General features: G+C 39.9%; 1 protein-coding gene across 2 annotated transcripts in view; it reads left to right on the top strand.

The window, feature by feature from the left end:
- Positions 1 to 22,834, top strand: part of CELF2 (CUGBP Elav-like family member 2) — a 496,995-nt gene that overhangs the window by 92,608 nt on the left and 381,553 nt on the right. Inside the window, exon 1 of one of the 2 annotated variants that reach the window (XM_068168606.1) lies at positions 3,426 to 5,278. The exons of the other annotated variant lie outside the window; for it this stretch is intronic. Within the exon in view, the coding sequence (XP_068024707.1) occupies positions 5,226 to 5,278 (53 nt within the window). The 5' untranslated portion in view covers positions 3,426 to 5,225. Of the gene's footprint in view, positions 1 to 3,425; positions 5,279 to 22,834 lie in introns of those variants that run through there. 2 annotated transcript variants of the gene reach the window in all.

Below are 22,834 nucleotides of genomic sequence, written 5' to 3'. Positions count from 1 at the left end.
GGTTGTTGCCTTCTGGCTAACTGTAATAAATTTCCTTAAGTAATATTTCACAGATGTGCTGGTTGTTTCTTGAAAAGCAAGCCAAAGATCATAAGAAATTTCTTCACTTTGAGCACAGAAATAGAAGTTTTGAAGACACGGTCCTTAACCGCAACAGAAAAAACATTTAGCTAAAAGATGGGCTGGAGTGCTGCTCTCCAAGCACAAGAGTTAAAATAATTTTACAGTGGATTTCTTTTTCTCTTTTATTTCTTTTCTCCTACGATAGCTACATGCTGTATGAAACAAGTGAGACTGTTTTGGAAAATCCATTGCCTATCACAACTTTCTTTGCACTAAAGTTAATCTTCTCAGTTTATTTTTAGAAAGCTTACTTTCTTCAGTGTTCTAGGAGAAGTTGGTAAAATGCCAGGCAGGTCCAACAAAATGGAGACCTGGCTTTCCTTTCAGAGCTGTAGCTCTAAATCCAACAAATGTAGCAGTAGAGAAGAAAGAGTAAAGGCAGTGTGCTATAACTGCTAAGTATGCTTCACAACTTAAATGAGGGATTGATGAGTTCCATTTTCCATGGCAAGAAACTAAGTGTAGGTAAACAAATACATGGCCCAAAAATTTTCAGAGGTGGATACAAGCCTTATCTCCAAAGAAATGCTCAGAGTTAAAGAGGACAGCTTCTTATCCCAGGTGCTGCACGAGCCTACCAGGGGTAAGGCTATGATTGACCTCCTCTTCACCAACAGGGAAGGGCTGGTGGGTGATGTAGTGGTCGGAGGGTGTTTAGGGGCCAGTGACCATGAGATAATTGAATTTTCAGTATTCGGTCAAGCTAAGAGGGGTAGCAAGAAGACCTCCACTCTGGACTTCCAGAAGGCAGACTTCAGGTTACTCAAGGAACTAATTCAGAGGGTTCCTTGGGATAAAGCCTGTAATAATAAAGGGGTCCAGGAGAGCTGGACATACTTCAAGGAAGAATTGTTGAAGGCTCAGGGACAGGCTGTGCCAATGTGCTGGAAGATGAGCCGCCGGGGAAGACGGCCAGCCTGGATGGTTAATGAACTTTTAATAGAACTAAGGAAAAAAAAGAGGGTGTATCATCTTTGGAAGAAAAGTAAGGCAACCCGTGAAAAATTTAAGGATGTTGCTAGGTCTTGTAGGAAGAAAATTAGGAAGGCAAAAGCACATTTGGAGCTTAAACTGACCTCTACTGTGAAGGACAACAAAAAGTCCTTCTATAAATACATTAATAGCAAGAGGAAGGGCAAGGACAACCTCCACTCCTTGGTGGACACGGAGGGGAACGTTGTATCAAAGGATGAGGAAAAGGCAAAGGTACTTAACACCTTCTTTGCCTCAATTTTTACTACAAGGACAGAACATCTTCCAGACAGCTGGCCTGCAGAGCTGGCAGAAGGAGCCAGGGAGCTGCATAGTTTCCCTGTGTTCCATGAGGAGATAGTTGGAGCTCTCCTCAGCAGCTTGGATCCCCACAGGTCCATGGGACCAGATGGGATCCATCCTAGGGTGCTGAAATTGCTGGCAGATGAGCTGGCTAAGCCACTCTCCATCATTTTTCATCAGTCCCGGCTCACTGGAGAGGTCCCAGAGGACTGGAAGCTGGCCAACGTGGTGCCCATCCACAAGAAGGGCTAGTTGGATGAACCAGGGAATTATAGGCTTGTCAGCCTGACCTCAGTGCCAGGCAAGATCATGGAACAGGTCATCTTGAGTGCATTAACACAGCACTTAGAGGATGGCCAAGGAATCAGGCCCAGTCAGCATGGATTTAGGAAGGGCAGGTCCTGCCTGACCAACCTGATCTCCTTCTACGAGCAGGTGACCCACCTGGTGGATGTGGGGAGCCCTGTGGATGTAGTCTACCTGGACCTCAGCAAGGCCTTTGACACCGTTCCCCATAGCAAACTCCTGGCCAAGCTGTCAGCCCATGGCTTGGACGGGAGCACACTGCGATGGGTTAGGAACTGGCTGGAGGGCCGAGCCCAGGGAGTGGTGGTGAATGGTGCCACATCCAGCTAGCAGCCAGTCACTAGTGGTGGGGCCCAAGAATCAGTGCTGGGCCCTGTGCTCTTTAACATCTTTATTGATGATCTGGATGAGGGCATTGAGTCCATCATCAGTAAATTTGCTGATGACACCAAGCTGGGGGCAGGAGTTGATCTGCTGGAGGGTAGAGAGGCTTTGCAGAAGGACCTCGACAGGCTGGACAGATGGGCAGAGTCCAATGGCATGAGATTTAACACATCCAAGTGCCGGGTTCTACACATTGGCCACAGCAACCTCATGCAGTGCTACAGGCTGGGCACAGATTGGCTGGAGAGCAGCCAGGTAGAGAGGGACCTGGGGGTACTGGTCGATGGTAGGCTGAACATGAGCCTGCAGTGTGCCCAGGCAGCCAAGAGGGCCAATGGCATCCTGGCCTGCATCAAGAACGGTATGGCCAGCAGGAGCAGAGAAGTCATTCTGCCCCTGTACACTGCACTGATCAGGTTGCACCTCGAGTACTGTGTCCAGTTCTGGGCCCCTCAGTTTAGGAAGGATGTTGACTTGCTGGAACGAGTCCAGAGAAGAGCAACAAAGTTGGTAAGGGGTTTGGAACACAAGCCCTATGAGGAGAGGCTGAGGGAGCTGGGATTGCTTAGCCTGGAGAAGAGGAGACTCAGGGGTGACCTTATTGCTCTCTACAACTACCTGAAGGGAGGTTGTAGGCAGGCGGATGATGGTCTCTTCTCCCAGGCACCCAGTACCAGAACAAGAGGACACAGTCTCAGGCTGTGCCAGGGGAGGTTTAAGTTGGATGTTAGGAAGAAGTTCTATACAGAGAGAGTGATTGGCCCATTGGAATGGGCTGCTCGGGGAGGTGGTGGAGTCACCATCATTGGAGGTGTTCAGGAGGAGACTTGATGGGGTGCTTGGTGCTATGTTTTAGTTGTTTAGGTGGGTTGGATTGGCTGATGGGTTGGACACGATGATCTTGAAGGTCTTTTCCAACCTGGTTGTTTATTGTTGTTATTATTATTAGTATTAGTATTAGTAGTAGTAGTAGTATTATGTATCAGGTGAGAGAAACTCTGTGGCGTATAGGCTGCCAAGCCAGAGATAGAGTGCCTGTAATTCCCCAGTTGCCCTCTACTCTCTTTCCCTAAATCTGCACCTGCAATCTCCCCATCAGCAGTCTCCAATGTGCTTATCTTTGACACACCCCTTGTAGATAAAACAAAGCTATTTGATCTATTGCCTGGGGATAATATAAAATCTAGAGCTCTGAACTTGCATTTTAGCAACTGATCAAATGATGCTGTCCCAAGAGCTGAGCCAGGAGATTCATTGGGTGAGGCAAGGAAAAAGAATTGTGAGAGAACTGAGTGAACATAACTCCGAAATCAAGGGTCGATGATGTGCTGGCCTTTGAATAAAATACGTATTTTTCACCTAGGTAGTTTAAAAGTGGTTGTTTCTTTCTGACTACTATCTGCTGACTGGCAGGCAAAGTGGTCACAGAATCTTTTGGGGTCAGTGGAAAGCCTCAATGTCACTTTCTGCGAAAGGCAAGAGTGTACTGCCTGTACACAGGGACACAAGCAAGCAGAGGTTCAGGTTATTCAAAACCAGCCTGAAGTTTACAAGGGAGGCCTGGAAACAGTTTTGACATAGCTCTAGTTTTATCTTGCCAAAGGAGGAGGTGGTGGAAGACTTAAAGCAGCCTCAGAAGTTCATTATGCCTATTATACTCTTTGTTTGGTTTCCATGACTCTGTGATGTCATACACTACCCAATCACTGTGTGACCATCATGTTACTGCTGCTTTTTATCATAAAAGGGCTGATCCTAACTATTTATTTTTTTTTTTTGAGATCTAGAGGCAGAGAGAAGCTATGAGCATATGCCTATGGTATAAATAGCAAAGTAGAAGTATCTGTCCTTTGAGGTAGTTTGATTCTGCCTGAATATTTCCTGATGCACAATTTTGCTATTAAAAGGAAAAAAAAAAAAAAAAAGTAAAAATAAATAGTTTGTGAATTTCCAGCATGGCAATGAAGTGGTGGATCTCAAGGAAAAAGTGTAGTCATTCACACGATGAATAGAAAACATTTAAAGGGGAAAAATGCAAACGAGAAATATTTAAATGCAGAGAAATAAATGTCAGGCGCTACAGAAATGTGAAAGAAGCCAATGATCTACATTTTCCTAAATAAACACACACTAGCAACAGTTATGCCACTTTTCAGGTCACCATAGTGATCTAAAGGATGCTTTACTATTTGTTGTTGTTATTATTGCAGCATCAACAGAAAGAAGAAATGGATTTAATGGAATTATATAGACACCTTTCCCCTTTCAAATATCCAAGGGGTTCTATATGTCTTTGCATTATTAAAGTTTTTATAGCACTATAATAGCAGACTTGCTCTAAATCAGGCTGCTTTCAGTCACAGCTTGGGCTTATATTGTGTGATAGATTAAAAAAAAAAAAAAATAAAGGGAGGAGAAAGAGGTTTCTATACTCAAAAGGTTGTGAATTGTTTTTAATGTATATATCTGTCTGTCAAGATGGAGGTGAGGGGTAAAGGGAGGAGGGAGAGGAGTTGTATTAGAAAGTCCCTCCTTTAAAAGTGTCCAACCTGCACAGCACAGGGAAAGGGAGACCCCCAACAACCTTCAGAAAATAATATGAAAGCAAACCTCAGAGGCAGAGGAAAATACCCAAAAGGAGAAGACTGCAGCTTGCAGTAATCTGTAAATGATTGCTGGCAAAGACTGGAGGCTTCAAGCTTGAGCTGTGTTTGTTCCAAAAGAAAGCCAAGAAGGACGGTGTTAATAAAGAGAGATTTAACTGAGGGCTGTGCTTGGAATAAAGTGGGCTACAAAAAGGTCAAATTTGATCAGTTGGAGCAGATTACAAGGGCTTTAAAAGGTAGTGGTGAAGGAATGAAACTGGGACTGTGAAGCAATATAGCACAAGATTGATTTTGGGGGTGGAGAGAAGCTGGGACAAGTGCTTATCAGCTTGAGAAGGAGGAAGAGCTGTACTGGGTTTGTTGTCATTCCCACACTGAGTAGAGTACTTGCTGCTTTTGTGGTTAGGCTTCTCTGCCGTGTTTTTGGTCGGGATTTTTTGTGTGTTTGGTTGGGGGGTTTTGTTTGTTTTGTTTGGGGGTTATTTTTGTTGTTGTTTTCTATATATTTTTTTAATTGTTATTATTTCTACAATGGTGTCTATAATCTCTGACTTGGATCCTCTGAAAAGCTGGAAAGTTTTAAGGTAGGCCTATGTTTTCTTCTATTTGGTACAGGCATTTTTGTTTTACCCCTAAGTTAACTGGTGCTTGAGTTATAATCGAAATGTGAGCCCTGGGCTTAAGTAAGAGAGGAGTTTCTGGTAATTAGAGCCCTTTTAAGATACAGCAAACCTTTAAGCAGATGTTTAGAGAGACCCGAGGGAGATTTTTAAAATATACTTCTTGGTGTTACAGTGCAGTGAGAATTTTTTTTTTCTTTCTTTCTTTCTCTTTTTATGGAGAGATTGCTCTGTAAATGCAAGTAAGTAGTAAAGACTCACACCAGTTGAAACTGGAGGATTAACTCAGCTTTCCTGGCTGTACTCTGGAGGGGAATGGGTGGGAAACTTCAGAGAAGCAAGAAAATCAGCGTGAAAGTTGATTGAGAAGGGGGAAATTAGTCTTGGGGTAAGGAAGGGGGGACAAGTGTGCTTGTTCCATTTTGTTGTTAGAACTTCCACAGTTTGTACTCCCACTAAGACATGTGTTTGATACTTAAAAGTTGCTACTGATTTTTATCTTCAGCACTATTTTTACCCCCTCTTTGAATAGTGAAAAATGGTAACATGAACTGCTGAAAAGCAGGATTAGAAAAAAAAAGAAATCCCTGTTAATGCCTGCTGCAGATACTTAATTCCACATTGTTAAATGCCTATACTTAATGTTGCTGTGAGTGCCTGGCTTTCCCTGTTGAGCATCTAGTCGTGTAAAAAGTTTGCAGACGGTTTGCAGAAACTTCACTATAAAACATAAGAACCATCTGGAAGTGTATATGATGAAATTATGCAAGGAGTTAAATACAAAGTTTATTTCCTTTGGCTCCAAAGCAAAACATGTAAAGCTGTATCAAATACAGTGGTGGGTTTTTGTTTGGTTAGTTTGGGTTTTAAAGCTGTAAATGGAAGGTTTTAAGGGTCTGTGTGAATTGTGATATTATTACGATATTATAGTAATAGCAACAGTGTTTTAAACTATGCTTTAGCTTCTTGCTACAATGTTTTAAGGAATTTAATGTGTCCTGAGCTGAAAGAGGAAAAACAAAAGTCAAACTATAAACTGTACTCACATGACTAGGCTTTTTTTTTTTTTAACCTCCTATTTACAGAGTGCTGAACTTTCTTTTTTTCAGGAGTTTAAATTTCTTTAAACATCTTCTGAGGCTCTTTGTAGGAATGTGGAATAAAGTCCTTTATCCTGGTCTATGATATGAGACTTGACATTATTTAAGTTATTTATGACTGTCAGCATAGAATCATGAGTTTCTGTTTGACTTTCTTTTCGAACTTCACTGTGGATGTTATCTTGCATGTAGTGTGGTGCAGGATGGGTGAGTGCAGGGCTGTGACTGGCATCTGTGCCGGGTGGTCACGTTTCATCGAAGCAGAGCCAGGGCGACTTCCGTGAGTCATCACCAAAGAATGCCAGTAAAGTGCTTTTGCAGAGTTCTTGCAGTATGTGTTGTCTTGCAACATGTATGCTCCAGAAAAATATTCCTAGAAATTATTTTAAAAGCTGGTCTAGCTCCATGAGGTTTCTGGTTGCTCTGCTAGTGAAGTCAGGTGATATCTGGGTTTTCCTGAGTCAGGGGAAAACACAGAGGACTTGAAAGTTGGGAAGATATGAGGAGGACCTCTCTCGAAGAAACCTGTTTTCTTACAAAAATTACATGTTTACATTATTGCAGAAGAGATAACTCCTTAGCACTTTTCACCTACAGCATGACTGAAGTTTCCCAACTTTGCCTGTGAACCTGGAGATTACAGCTGTGGGGACACAGAGTAGGTCAGATATGATTAAGTCAATTTTACTGGGCATCTCTTCTGTGTGTGACTATAGCAGCAGCTCTGCACAGGCATGACATTTTACAAACTGCAGAAAGCAGAGGGTTAAGAGGTGGAAAAATGCAGGAGTCAACATGTAGTTCATGGATAGTGACATTAAATTTCAATGCCACTTCTACCTTTTATTATAAATATTAGTTCTCCTTCTGCAAGCTGATTTCTGGGCTGTTTGATGCCTCTAAGCTTGCCATTTTTGGTTTCACCCCTCCATGTACCAAGGGAGATCATGGATTATAAGAAATAGTGTTTATGTGTATTTCTCTTAGGTGGCACAAAGCAAATCTTTGCTACCACTTTTCATTTGGGTTTTAAATGCGGCACGCCACTCAAGTAGTGTCCTAAGATAGAAAACTCTCCCTTTTGTTTTCCTTGTGCACCCCTGGTAATTTATTCTATGACTCACTCACAGTTTGAGACCTGCTTATCTAGGGAAAGACTGAAGGATGCAGATCTTCGAGGTAGGAGGATAACCTCATTGAGGCTTAGTAATTCCCAGGAGTCACCAAATCTTCTGGAAGCATGTCCTCTGCCCTCTGAATAAAGGAATAATAAAGGGAAAGGTATAATATGACAACAGACAAGGCAATGGCTGGTGTTGGAGCCTGACAGGTGGGAGAGGTAATGCTGGAGGATGGCAGACAATTTTGCTGGACTTCACCCAGTGAGGGTGGGAGAGTTAGCAGGGGTGTTAAATAAATGGCAATACAGTGTGTAGGTATAATATTACATGAGGCCTCCCTGTTTCTTTGTGTCTAACCGGGGGTGGGACAGAGGCAGTTACACTATTTTATGGCAAGTCTCAGCATCCATTGGTTTCATGTAACAGCAAGGAGGGAGGAACTCATGGGTTCTAAACACAGTTATGTGCAGAACAATGCCCACTATTTTCATTCACTGGATATTTTGATAGTTTTCTGAATAGTTAAGTTTTTGGAAAATAATCTGTGAGAGCTGGTGGATTTATTTTTGCTCCTTCTGTTGGCTTCTTTCATATAAGCTCCCACCATATGATCTATGCTTTGACATTAACACGCTGCTGCCTGATCTTCCCTTATAGATGCCTTCTCACTTTTCATAGAGTGACTAGAATAATTGCTGTGTCTGTTGTACTTTTTGGAGTCAGGAGAGGTTGGCAAAACTTCAGACTTTTTAAAAATCCTTCAGAGCCCTACCCACAAATGATGTTTGTGTCTGCTCACCCAGCCCTCTGCAGACAGAGAAATCCTGTTTACTTGTCTCCAAAATTATACAAGAGTTGGGATCTAGCCCCTCAAGTGCATAAGAGAGGCTCAGATCAGTTATTGTGACTCCAGAGCTGTTTCTAATCCCTATTCAAAACTTCTGCTGTACTAGACATGATTTTGTTCCTCATACATGATGGGGACAGCTTTGTTTGCTGTTTCAGAAGCAAGACTCTGTGCTCTGGGCCCCAAAAGAGCTAACCCAGAGAACTAGCCTGTCAAAGGGGAGGCTGTAATTTGGCTTCAACAAGGCTGAATGCTGTACTATAAATCACATGAGTTACCTGTATAGGAAAGACCTTGTACCCCTTTACATTCCTCTCTGAAGGAGTATGTGACCTTTCTAGGGCTTATTGCTAGGGGGACAAACAAAACAAACAGAAGAAGAAAAGAAGTGGGGGCAGCTGTTTTTAACCTGACTTCACAACCTCAAGGTGAAATCCAAGCAAAGAGTGGAGCGGTCAATTTAAAGTCAGGAAAGCAGCAAATCTTGCTGTACTGCTCTGTATACAGATGACCTGAATTTCACAAGTCTTATTGAACTGGCCCATACAACTTGGCTACTGGAGTTGGGAGCATCTTGTTTGCAACGCATTGTGTGTTGGGAGGATGTAGCAATTCAAATGTTCTCTCTGAAATGCCTTTTCCCACCACAGAAGCCATCCGAACAGCCTGTAAAGGGTTTGGTTTTTCAGGAAAAAAGTGGTTTTCATCCTTAGCAAGTCAGTCCAAGAGGAACAATTTCAGCCTTGTTGGTATTTGTATTATAAGCTGTTTTGGGGAAAATAGTCCTATCTCCACTCTGTCCTATCCTGCTCCTGTGGTTACCTGTGAATTAAGACAGGTTAAATGGCTTCAATGTGTTTCAGTCAGGGGAGGAAAGTACACAAAACAGCTCAAATGCCCGTGTTGGCACAAAACAATAAACCAAGACCATTGTAGTGATGTGAGTCTTGTTCCTGTTATAGCTTTTGCCTTCCCATCTTAGCAAAGCTTAAGATAAGGAATCCGGTATTGTGCTCAGTACCTCAACAGACCAATTAAGTACACAGGCCCCCAACACAGAACTGCTATTCAGAAATGGGGAAAAAAAGTTATTTTACGTGTGCTGTACTCTGAGGACCCAAACAATGTTGTCTACACCCGCTGCTCAAAAGCAAAAAGAAAGCAAGCCCTGAAAGTTTGGCCCAGGGTCATAATGCTGGACTCTATTGCCACCATGCAACACAGATAATGGAATTCAGTTGTCAGTGGAGGATACAAATTTCTCCATAATTGCCACAATATGCTTGTTTAAAATATTAATTAAAAAAAAAAAAGGGGGGGGGAACACAAAAAGGTGGAGGATGTGTCTTGTAATAGCTAAAAACACAATTTAGAGATGGTTTTCCAGTTAACCTCTCAAAAAATACACTTTATGTCAGAGATGGCACTGAAAAGGATGGTACTGAAGGTCAAATAAATCCCAAGTCATGACACAGAGTAATATCAGCATGGGGGTGATGGTTGTTCCTAAGCTCTTATATATAAAATATGACCAGCTAAACATCAGCTAGATTCATCTGCTTTCAGTCTGAACATGTAACTATAATCACTCAAGTAATATTAGGATGAAAAATTAGGGCCAGCTATATCGAAGTATAAGATTTTAATCACTTTTTCATCTTTTGTGTCAGTATTGCTTTGCACTTCGCAGAGGACAGTACTGGCAGGTGTTTTTGTTTGGCTGCCTTTTTTTTTTTTCCCTTAAAAAGGCAGGATATATGGTGTGATTGAAAAAGTAATGATAACAGAAAACAGCAGATTACATTGTAACACTCTCCTGCAGCCATTGTTGACAGCTAAGAAAGTCATCTAGTCCTTTAAGCCTCTGCAGATGTATTCTTGCATCTTTATTTTCCCCTGATTAAAATTCAGTATAATTCTTTTCAATAAAAGGTTATTCTCCACTGTTTTACTAAACACAATCCACTTTCCATATCAAGCCTGTATACAAGCTTATTACATCTTGTTCATTTGGACAGGAGTTGTTAAATCTTCCAGGTGCTTAATGGAGGATTTAACCATCCAATTCAAATGAATGCTCTCTCACAAAGAGATTTACTTGTCATTGCTGCTATGTTCTTTTGCCTAATTGTTTAAATGTAGTTGGACCTCACCATCTCAGAGGACTTTTCTAGCTGAAATGATTCTATGAAATTGCCCTAACCCTTAAAATTTATAAAATTACTGCACCAGCAGCATAGATGCCAAGCAAGGATCTAAGACTGTATGTAATGACCCTCTCCCAGCCACCAGAAATTCAGGTCAGGGATTTCCTATGTCACCAGTTCTACTACTTTCTTGATGAACACTTCCTACATCTGACTGATTTTCTCAGTTTTATCTCTGAGTCTTTAACGTCTTGCAGCAAAGAAATTCTGTGTTTTGACACACAGAGTGATGCACTGGAAGGGCTCTTTTTTGTGTGTAAATTTATCTTGCATCCATGTTCTGGGATGTATGGCAGCTCTTTTTTTGTCCCTGCTAAGGCCTTGAGATGAGTTCAAGTTCTTTTCCTTTGAGGAAAGAAATTTTCCTTACTGGTGATTAGTGACATCCAGTTAGATGCATATGTTGAAGGATGCACTTGAAACAAGGATCATCCTTTCCTACATGTCATACTTAGTCATATGGCTTTCATCTACCATTTCATCACCTTCATCTCTTAAATCAGTGAGAGTCCTAATGTACTTCTGTAGATCTCTGCAGCTTCTTTATAACTAATCCATTGCAAATTTTAAGCTTTGTCTAGTTTTGCAGTCAGTGGAACTGAAATAAGGAGGAAATTGACCATAGAAAGGTAACCAGACAGTGGCAATGTTATATTGTGCCTTCAAAGATAAGGCTGTAATTTTGAGCTTTTCCCAGTGTCAGTTTGGATTAGTTATTTAACTTCTGTATGCTTCACTTCTCAGAAGTAAAATGGAGTTGTTAATACTTGTCTTATCCACTTTGGCTATAAACTTTTCATGGCTGTGGGGATGTAGGGCTCTGTCTGTATGAAGCCCACAAGAGTGAGGGCTCAGCTTTCAGCTGGGCTTTTCCCCATCTGTCCTCATAAAAATAATTTACTTGATTGAGATTAGAATTTAACTCTTTGAGAACAAGTAATTCCTTGTGCATTTGCTGAAACCATTTTTTCAGTATTTTTGCCTTTGCAGGGCAGTTGCACAGACAAGCCACTCAAATTATTAACATGCACCAGCTTTATCCAAGAAGGTCTTAGGCTGAAGCTGGAATCCAGAGCTGAAAAGTCTGGCTGAGTTTTGTCTAATGTCAAATTACTTATCTTGGAAGTTTGGGTTTCACAGAATGTTAGGAATTGGAAGGGACCTCTCTAGACCATCTAGTCCAACCTCCCTGCTAAGACAGGTTCACCTAGAGTAGGTTACTGAGTATTCTGTCCAGGTGGGTTTTGAGTATCTCCACAACCTCTCTGAGCAACCTGTTTCAGTGCTCTGACACCTTCAAAAAAGTTTCTCCTTATGTTCGAATAGAACTTACTGTGTTCCAGTTTGTGCCTGTTGTCCCTTGTCCTGTCATTGAGCACCACTGGCAAAAGTCTGGCCCTATTCTCTTGACACCTGCCGTTTAGATACTGACAAGCATTGAGAAGGTCCCCTCTTAATCTTCTCTTCTGCAGGCTAAACAGACCATGGTCTCTTATCCTTTCCTTGTAAGAAGGGTGCTTTCTTAATTTTCTTGTTTAAGTGTCTGGGGGTTTTGTTTGTAATGCTTCTGTTCAATAACTCTTTATAATAAAATTGTAAACTTACTGTTCTGCTTTATTCAACCCCTCTGCAGTTTCAGTCTTTCCTTTGGTATGCAGTTCTTTCTTTGCACAGCCATTCTGCATGTCTGAGAGCTGCGCATGTGAATAATTCTTTTCATTGACTCATTTATTTCTTGCCCTCCTTAATTTTCTTAATCTTTTCCCCAGTTGATATGCGTGCGACTTCACTCACATGCATTTAATCACCTTCATTCAGTGACACCTGTAGCACATGACATTTTGCTAGCCATCAGTAGTATATCCCACTGTTCTTGTGGAGGAATGTCATCAAGACAATGAAACTCCTCTAGCAGTTATTATTCCAGTAGTCATTTTTACATCATTGTATAACTGGCTTTGTTTCACTTGAGAGAGATTTATTAAAGATCTCTTGCACTCCTGCTAGTCTCAAGGTGCTGTTCCAAGGATAGATCAAAGGAAGGTGAAAGCAGAGAGATTTGCAATCTCTCTTGCTGGACCTTTACACCAAGATTCAAAAGATTTTACTTTGCTTGAACTGAGCAGGAACTGAAATTCTAACCTGTAAGGAAAGCACTCTACCTGCTCTTTATGGGTGTTGTCTGTTGGGTATCACTGTCATGTCAGATTTGAGAAGCTCTAATATTCCTGGAAAATGCTATGTAGTACTAAAAAATTCTTAACATAACCTGCATGTCACCATCCAATCTCTTTCGTATGAGCAGCTGAAAATTCTCCTACTGGTTGTACTTTTCCTTAACAAAAAAACTACAATAAAACAAAACAAAAAACCCCACACCACCACCCACAAACAAACAAAAAATCTTACAATAATTGAATTTCTATGTAATGTTCTCAGATACTGGGGTGATTTCTTTTGGGGGGGGGGGGGTAGGGTTTTTGTTTGTTTGTTCTGATTGTGTGTTTCCCCATGTTTCATCACAAGCTTAATAAGTTCCTCAGTTTTTTATTCCTCATCAAGGGAAGATCATGCATCCCTTGAGTACAGAGTTCATTCTGCTTACCCATTATTGGATACCCATTCTTGATTTTTGTCCTAAGATGATGTTAGGCAACCACTTTATTACTGAACTCCTGCTCTTGTGCAGATACTAGCTTTTTGTTGTGCACTTGTTTTTTTTCTGAGTTTTAAAAATGAATATTATCTAAAGGTAGAAACGTTGGAAGGTTCCAGTGGTCATCACAGTAATTTTCCTGCCTCTTTTTTGTTGAATATGTGGATCTCAGATTATGGGGGAAAATCTGTGATGTCTGTTGTGATAGATTTTTTTTTTTCTCTTTTCTTTTTGAAACATCAAGTTAAATTGTCTGTAGCTGGCTATCTCCAAGAAATTATTTATACCGATAAGTTTTATCAGTTAAAAATTTGTTTATTTGTTCTGGCAACTTTGTGAAAGTCTTCACAGAATTGAGAATCATCCAGGTTGGAAAATACCTCATCAGGTCAAACCTATTACCCAATACCTAACACCTCCTGACAACTAAAACATGGCTCCAAGTGCCACATCCAATCTTTTCTTAAACACCTTCAGGGACAGTGACTCCACCACCTCCCTGAGCAACCCATTCCACTGGCCTCTTTCTGTGAAGAACTTTCTCCTCACTTTGAGCCTAAACTTTCCCTGGTGCAGCTTGAGATTTTGTCCTCTTGTTCTGCCACTGGTTGCCTGGGAGAAGAGACCAACCCCTTATGGTTCAGTAGCATAAGACTGATTCTCCACCTGACATACATGAATTTCAGAGTACCTTTGTGTATTAAATTAGTAGATCAATGGAGCCAGAATTTAGTTGGGAGTTGGAAATAGAATAAACCAGGTTGACCTTTGAATGATACCATTAAGCATATTCCATCCAATAATTTTTAAGGTATTATAGAAAGCTTTGTATTAAAAGGGGGAAAATACTAGTTGGGTTTTTTTTTTCCTTTACTTTAAAAACATGTTTTTAATCAGGGTTCCAGGTACTAAAGAAAATGGTGCTGTATTGTTACCTGAAATGACATTGTAGAGAGGCTGGTGCTGGTCTCTTCTCACAGGTAATGAGTGATTGAACAAGAGGGAACAGCCTAAAGCTGTTACTGGGTAGGCTTAGACTGCACATCAGGAAAAAAAAAAAATCATGGAAAGAGTGGTCAGGCATTGGAATGGACTGCCAAGGGAAGTGGTTGAGTCACCAATCCTGGATGTGTTTAAAGGTCATTTGGATGTGGTGCTTAGGGATATGGCTTGGAGGTGAACCTTTGTGAAAGACTAAATCTGGTCTCTCTTGATGTGACTTAACAAAGATAAAATCACCTTTGCTGCTTGTCCAGACAATAGCTGATGTGTATTGGGCAGACACCACTGGAATGAATCTCTGGAAGGTGCATAGATAAAGATTGCTGATCAGACTGCAGCTGCCCTGGAAACAATGGACAGAGGCCACTGCTATTGAAACTCTCTGGAATATGTATATTCACCACCTGGACACATACCTAAAAACTGTATAAAAGATCTGAGCAACTACTGGCTCAGGAGAAGGAAAACACAGAAGGAAAAGACCTGGACAATGCCTCTGAGAAGGAAAATATGAGAGAAGGATAAGACCTGGGCAATGCTGCTCTGAAGAAAAACAGAGAGAATACCAGGAGAGAAAACATGACAGAAACATTACCATGTAGCCTGGATGAAGCAGACCAAGAGGAACCCTCTCTCTGTGTCCTGAGTTCTGCCTGCTACAACTCATGGAGCTGAAGAGGCTGCTTAGAGGACAGCACAGCCAACAAGGACAACCTCTCCTCTACATCCAAAGCTGCAGCACCCTTCCTCTACAGAGCCAAATTTCCTCTACATCCAAAGCTGCAGCACCCTTCCTCTACAGAGCCAAATTTCCTCTACATCCAAAGCTGCAGCACCCTTCCTCCACAGACCCAAACTGGCTTGGGGGGTGAGGGGTGTGGTGATATAATTCCTTTCCTCTTCCCTCTATCACTTTCTATTCTCTCTCTCTCTCCTTCTGATCCATCCACTTTATTTGTGTAATAAATAGCCTCGCTGTTGATATTTTGGCCTCATTTGTGCCTCTAATTTCATAACACGGGAATATTCAAAAGAACTAAGTCTCTTTCACTCTCTGGACCGAGACAACATTGTAGAGTAGAACCTTGTCGGTTGGAGTGGTGAACCTGAGGGTCTTTTCCAAGATGAATATTTCTGTGATTATATAAATGACTTCAAGTAATCCTTTGAAGTGGTGGACATTCCATTATAAAAAAAAAAAAAATAAAATGTACTTGATCCATGATCTGTTACATATTTGTGCCTTGATTTTCACATAGCCTGTCAGTAGAGCTGCTGGCAATGTTTGCTATCTTGGCACTTCATCTGGACATCCTTTCTGCCCTGTGGTGATTTTAGGGAAGAATCTCAATCCCACTAGCAGCTGGCACTGCTGAGTCTTGTGTGTGTCTCTGTAGCCCTTGGACTTCCTCCTTATTGAAAACCTAACCTTAGCAAAAGTTAAAAAATATTCTTGATTGCAGTCAAGATTCAGCCAGCTGTGTTGTGTTGTCAAAATAAATACATAAATAAATAAAAAATTATGTAGCCTGGGAAAGAATTATGGATTTGGAAGAGAAAGATGGGTATTAACAGTCTCAAATAGGGTGATGAAGAGAAAAGTATTTAAACATTGAAGTAAATATTCATTGAATCCAAGATAAATTAATTGACAGGATCTGTCATGTGACTTCTGGGGTCAGATTTCCAGCTGATGCAAACAGACAAAACTCCATTGAACAAGACCTACTGACTTAGAGTAACTGGGAATAGATACCATGTGTTTTACAGAAGACTTGACATGTTTCAGTTTGGTTGTGGGTTTTTTTTTGTTTGTTTGTTTTGTTTTGTTTTTTCTTATACATAAAGTTTCTGGATGCAATATGAGAAAAATTGTTTCAGTCAGAGCACTTACTGTGTTAATTAATTGCAGCCTTTTTACACAGTTTTACTCTGAAGTCTGGACTTGGAAAATGTCTTGGGAATTAAGTTACATTTAGGTTTTCATTTTATAATTTCTTTTATGTGTAGGAAAAAATAACATCTGACCTAAGTCTTTGCTCTTTAGTCAGCATTTAAGTAGACTAATAAATTTAGCACAATCTTAGATTGCAGACAAGCTGTGTGAATTAACTATATAAGTTGCATAGTAACTGTAAATCATTGGAAAGTGGTAATAGGAGAAAACATGTCTGTCATATTGAACTGGGGTGGGTTTGGGGGGTGGTGGTATTTGGGTTGGGTTTTGTTTTGTTTTGCTTGTTAGTTGGTTGGGTTTTGTTGGATTTTTTTGGCCACCTGCTTGAGCTGGAATTTCCTGATTTTTGCAAAGGGATTTTTTAAAATTTTGCTTGTTTCTTTGTTTTTTCAATTCCCACAAAAGCACTTTGTATTTTTAACCTAAAACAATGTGATTCCCACATATACTTCTGGGACTGCTCTTAGATGAAGTTCAGATCTCCCTACTGAGATTTGCAGCTATATCTGTGGCAGGAAGCTGCTCTGTTTGCCTTGAGACTCATTAAAATCTGTAGTTAATGAGAGCTTACATCATGCACACAAGTCTTAGAAAAGTGCAGCTGCAGAGTGTTGTTACACGATGACTCAAAGCTGACTATCTGGCTATTTGATGTGGACTTTGAGGTCTTCCCTTACATCTTGAATCTCATTCTTTTCATAAGAAGAATTTTAAAGCAGTCTGAGTTCTTTATCTCCACACCCCAGAGAAAAAGCATATTACTCTCTTATTAAGAGGTCTCCTAATTGCAAATTACCCTCTCTAGCAATATTTTCTATAGTAAGATACAATCTGAATTTTTCTGGTTTTATGAATCTGAAATGTAGTAATTGCATGCTACTTCCTTTCTAGTTTGTCTTATCTGTAGATACTGCACAACCATGCAGGGCAGAATGACCAACAATAAAAACAGGCAATTAATCTTTCAGTGACAAAATAGCACAAAGACTTTCATCTACTGCAAAGAATTGTTATTCACATTGCTGTGACTGAGTAAAAACAACAAGAAGAACATGCATGGATGAAACAGCAGGTCCTATTCCAGGAGGTGTAACTTCATCCCATTTACATGCAGATAAGAAGTCAGCTTTAACCATAGGAAAAATAATAATGATAAAGTTGTTTACTGAGCAGACATCATAGCAGAAACATCCGAGGAAAAGACTTTGGTTAATTTTCAGAAAAACAATGTAGGCTGTGTTTAAGAAAAAATAAAATAACCTTTAAACAAAATGGCCTGTAATGTACAGAAATCTATCACAAATGCACTGCATACCTGTATTAATCTGACTGTATAAATCATTGCCTTGTTTTTCCATTAAGCTCTCTGCAAGTTATTGCAGAGTTGATTGTACATCGTGTATTGGCAATTCAGATTGTGGATTAAATTTAAGCAGATATTATGAAAACAGTCTATAACAGGAGGAAAACCAGCTCCTTTGATGAAAATGAGCCATGTATACAAGTGAGATTATGATTTGGATGTGAAACGATGTTGAGCTCCACATTGTAACATCACTTCCTCCCATTTGTTCTTATAATACACAACAGCAGTCAGACCACCCAGAAAGTTTGCACAAGTCTACATGGTGAAAGTGGGATGGGAAAACAGAACTAACTCAGCAGCTGAAAGCTTAGTGTGGCTCTACTGAATAAAATCAGCTTTGCTGAGAGGAAGCTGTATAATCAGTGTGCATAATGGTTTCTTAAGAAGTGATAACCTGGAATGAGAAGTTACCTATATATGGTATCTTTGTATCTTCTCAGTAGAAACAGCTAATTTTTAGTTCCTTCAGAAAGACAGTTAAAAATATGCTTTAGCTGAGGGGTTCCAGCAAAAGTTAGTTAATAACTTCAGACATAAAAGGACTTCCTTATGAGGAGTGTTCGATTGCAGAGGCAAAGAGTTGTACAGGGTAACAATCACTTCTCAGAAATTGGATTTAGAGCTTTTCATTGTTTGAATTATGTCATAACACAAAAGGGAAAAAAAGTCTTCTGAGATACTTGAAATCAGTGATACACATGACAGTTAGCTTGCAACATACTGTGTCAGTGGATACCTTCAGGGCCAAATGCTTAGAATTGGAAAGAAATTATTTTTATGGATGATGACAACATCTACAATTAGATGGGATTAAAAGGGATGGGGAAAGATATAAGTCCTCACACTTTGGCCAGTTACTATCTGAGGCTGAGAAGAATCTTCCCTTATTTGGTAAATGCACCCCTATCCGTGTAGGCTTTTTATACCTCTTGAGGATGCAAGATCATAGAAAACAAACTCCTGACTGATCCCATGAGATAATTCCCATGTTATACCAGAGTGTTTAAAATCCTGCTAATTGAATTTTTTCCTAATCCTGAAATCTAACAGCATTTAATTTCTTGATGAACTTCATGAGTCAAAATAATAATTCTTTCAAGCCTTGTGTTACTAAAGTATATACTTTTATTTAACAATATGCCATTAAATAAGCTTAGCCACTTTTTAGACCAATGAGTTCCACAGGGTAATTTTGCATTGCATTAAAATGATTATCACTATTTGACTGTAGTGTCCTACAGATGAATTGTTAATTGTACATCCTAGCAAGCCAGCATGCATTCTGAAATTCTTGTGGGAAAGATCTGAGTTTGGAAAATGTAGGCTTCTTCCCCCTCCTTGCCATGACAGATATCTCTGTAGAGTAGCTGTACTGCCTCATGTCACGGGGACATTGTGTAGACAACAGAGTTATAAATTTGTCAGTATAACCAAATGTCTGAAATAATAATGTCATATTAGTTATATTTCATCTGTAAGTCTGGCCTGGTTTAACCTTGATTTGTGTGGCAGCTAGCCATAACAACAGCTTGTGGATGGTTGATTATAAACAACTTAGTTTTAATGCAACATGATTCTCATTTAATTCCTGGGAGCTTGATAAAATGGTGATCAAAGATAAATTCAGATGTGTACCTGAGGTAAAGGTTTACATTAGACTGGAAAAGACAAGGTCCTGAACATTTAAAGATCATAAGATCTCTTGTATGTTGTAATTCAAACTTACTGAAGCTGGATAGTGTGCATGAAAATACATATAGATGGAGAACAGCGTTGGGTGCATAACATGCTGTGATGTAATCTGGACCAACTTTGATCTTTATTTAATTCTACTTTTGTGTGAAAGGACCTTCACACTCACCAAGACTGTTATTTGTATTTAGAAAAGCCTTATTCATTGGGGATTGCAAGTTATTTTTCTCCTACTTGATCTTTCCATATTAGGGATTAAAAACTTACTCTGTAAGAGCTGGAACCCTTGAAATATCTTTCATTTGTTTGAGGGTTGTGTATATATAGCTTGGTTTGTATCCTCCTGCTGAATCAGATGCTGATTCAGCCCTAAGGATTGCAGGGGTGGGGATGTCCTGCTCTGCTTTTTCTTTTTTTAATCTATTTCTGGTGGTTTCAGTGTTTTTAAGGGGGTGTTTGTTTGGATTTTGTGATGTGTTTCATTTCTGTTGTTTTGTAGTTTTTGGTTGGTTGGTTGTTCCCCCCCCGCCGCGGTCTATTTCATCTGGTTTTGTGTGGGGATTAATTGATTAATTTGTTTTGAAATTTGGTTGGTTTGTGGTTTTGGTTTGGTGGTTGGTTTTTTTTTGGGGGGGAAGTACTCTTTTTGTGTTGGTTTGTTGTTGTTGATTGGGATCTTTTAAATTTTTGTTGTTGTTCTTGTTGTTGTTGTTGCTTTTGCTTTTATTTGTGGGTTCTCTTTTGGTGGTGAGGATTAAAAGTGTCCTTGTCTGAAGTGGTGTACCTGAGAGTCTCTCTGTGTTTACTTGACAGCCTATTTTCTGGAGGCTTAGGGTAATTTTAGTATTTTTCTATATTACCTCCTCCTTGCCATGCGTCTCAGAAGCTGGGCAAGAAGTTCAAAACAGGTGGGAGAGATTAAGGTAACATTTGCATGTGACTGTACTTACACATCTGTTTTCTGAAGATGATTGAAAGCAGCTATGATATACACTTTACTTTGAAATCAACAGTAGTCAACTTAGGTCTGTAAATGTCATATTTGAAGGGTTTGGTTACGTGAGCATCAAAACCTGAGTTGAACCTTGGAGTGGTTCTTAAGCTTGTGGTGAACTGAATCAAATTGCAGGAGTGAAATATAATTAGCCAGATCAATTCCTGCTATTTTTCAGCTTTATGTTTTTTCTTTAAAAAGAACCAATTACAACCCTTGCCTTCAACCAGGACTAAACCTTTACACAAATATAATTAGTAAAGTTGGGAAAAATTTGGGAGTTTCCTTCTGCCTTTTTTTCCCCCCTCCCTCTCAAGCCTTCAGTTTCTCATTTTTATTTGAGAGTTCAACAATGAAAACCATGAACTTCAATTGTCTGTACAGTGATGTCCGTGGTGGGGAGGGAAACAGGAACCCAAGGTCCATTATTGAGTCTGATACTTGTAAGGAAATATGGTGTTGTTCATCACCCTGGTACTGGGAAATCTCTAGGAGTAAAAATAATTAATCCAGTGCTGCCGCTTTTCATAAAAATGTCCTTGGCTCTTGGAAAAATTATTGGATGGATGGGGATTTCTAGTTTATAAAAACACAGGGAAAAGGCGCAAAGACTTTTAAAGCCAATAACCATTTGTTCGGTCAGAAGATAAAAATGCACAAATTTAGCATATTTTATATACAAAATCATATAGTGGAGTTTTCTTTGCCTCTACTCTGAGATTATTGAACAATGGGCTTGCTTTCAGACCTACATTTCTTTTGTGATTGCCACTCCATGAGTTTCTGAAACTGGAACCAAATGAAGACTTCTGACCTCACAAGGTAACAGAAATTACTCTTCTAAATTCCACATGAGCTTCAAACCAAATTTTCACTTCTGCTTCAGCTGTGTTATTTCCCATTTAAACTGTGTCAAGACAATGTATTTATGTTTTTCTTTGTCAAAGAAGAGTTTTAAGCCAAACCAAAGGCTTACTAATCATTGACTGCTGGGAGGAGATCCTTTTTGTTTAGCTGTGTTTGTCCTGGAGATTGTTAGGCTGAACTGTTTGTTTTAAAGAAATAACATAAGAACTAGAGGTCCATAGCCAAGTTTTCAAGTGATCCTCTGGCCCACGGGCACTCACTGAGACAAGTAAAGTGATGGCTAGTGCTTAAAAAAATCCTCAGTGCTCTCTTTTTTTGGAATTTGTGCTCCTAAGAGAGTCTTGCCTTTTGCCTGCATCCTGAAATTACCCCAAGCACTGAGACTTTGTTTCCAATCTGCACCCTCTAAAATGTAATACTTAGGTTGGGAAGTTTTTTAAGCCATCCCTGTTACAGGATCACCTTCAAGGTACTAACCACCTTTAACTGTTCTTGACTTCAAAGAATGTTGAGGATTAAGTTCCATATGGTCATTTCAAAACAGAAACAAGCCTCATGTTTGGGGAGGCATGTTTTCACTAGGATTTGAACCTCTCTCATCACTTCTTGTCTATGTATCTTGCTTGTTTCTAATACTGTTTAACTGTGTTGTGAACTTTTGTTTTGGCAAAGGAACATACTTGCTTGTTTGGGGCAGTTTTAATGCTTTGCTCGAATTTCATGGTCTCCAAAATCACAGTGGCTTGCTTGGGAATCTTGCCAGTGTTTTAGACTTCAAATAGCGATAGTAAGATTTGTGTGCTCATTTGAGGCTTACACAAGGCTAAAGCTAATATTTGTGGGCATGATTAAATGTGTTTGGTATTTTGGAGGAGAGGGATGTATCTGTGAATTATGTTTGCTGCCTGGTGGGGATTCTTATGAAATGTAGCAGCAATGCAACAGGTTATCCAAGAGAGACTAGGAGAGGGAAAATTAATGTATATGGCTGAATTTCATAAATCAGTAGATTAGTGCCTGCCTTATACCTCTTAATAAAAATAGCAGCGAATAGCAATCTTATCAGCATACTTGTAATCAGTAAACAAGTGTTGTATTCATATACAAAATAGATTTTCATCATTCTGCTTCATGATGTGACTATACAGTGAAGAATTTGCAGGAGATGAGTTAATATATGTTTTATGACAGTTGCAGCCAAAAAAAAAAAAAAAAATATGCTGCCATAGGGGTGCAGAAGGGTGAATGTCCAAATTTTAACTTTTGAACTGTCAAGCACAAAAGCCCACTTATTTCTCTCTAAATTTTGTGAACACCTGGAGTGGTGGGGGGGTGGGGGATGGGGGGTGGGTGGAGCAGAAGTGTCATGTACTAAGTTAACTAAAGAGAGATGACACTGATGCATAAATTATCAGGATGATCACTTGTTGTTCTTCTCCACACAAACTATTTTGATTGGTAAATGGGAAGTTTGGAGGACCCAGAAAGAAGAGGAGGCTAAAAAGAGGGTTCCTAGGAAAAAAGTGGAACTAGAGATGAGGAGGAGAAGAAGGCTTAGAAAGAAGATGAAGACCATAACTGGAGGAAAAAAGCTGGAATGTGAAGCAAGTCCTGGAGATGGGGAACATATGTAGAAATGAGCATTGGGGCATGCCTTGAGACATTGAGTAGTGATGCCCAGTATGGTTAACTGCATGCAATGACACAAAGG

This window comes from Melanerpes formicivorus, unplaced genomic scaffold (assembly GCF_026170545.1).
Source record: "Melanerpes formicivorus ecotype bairdi unplaced genomic scaffold, bMelFor1.0.p_v2 SCAF_3, whole genome shotgun sequence".
NCBI classification, from domain to species: Eukaryota; Metazoa; Chordata; class Aves; order Piciformes; family Picidae; genus Melanerpes; species Melanerpes formicivorus.
This window is presented reverse-complemented; position numbering and strand designations above follow the sequence as displayed.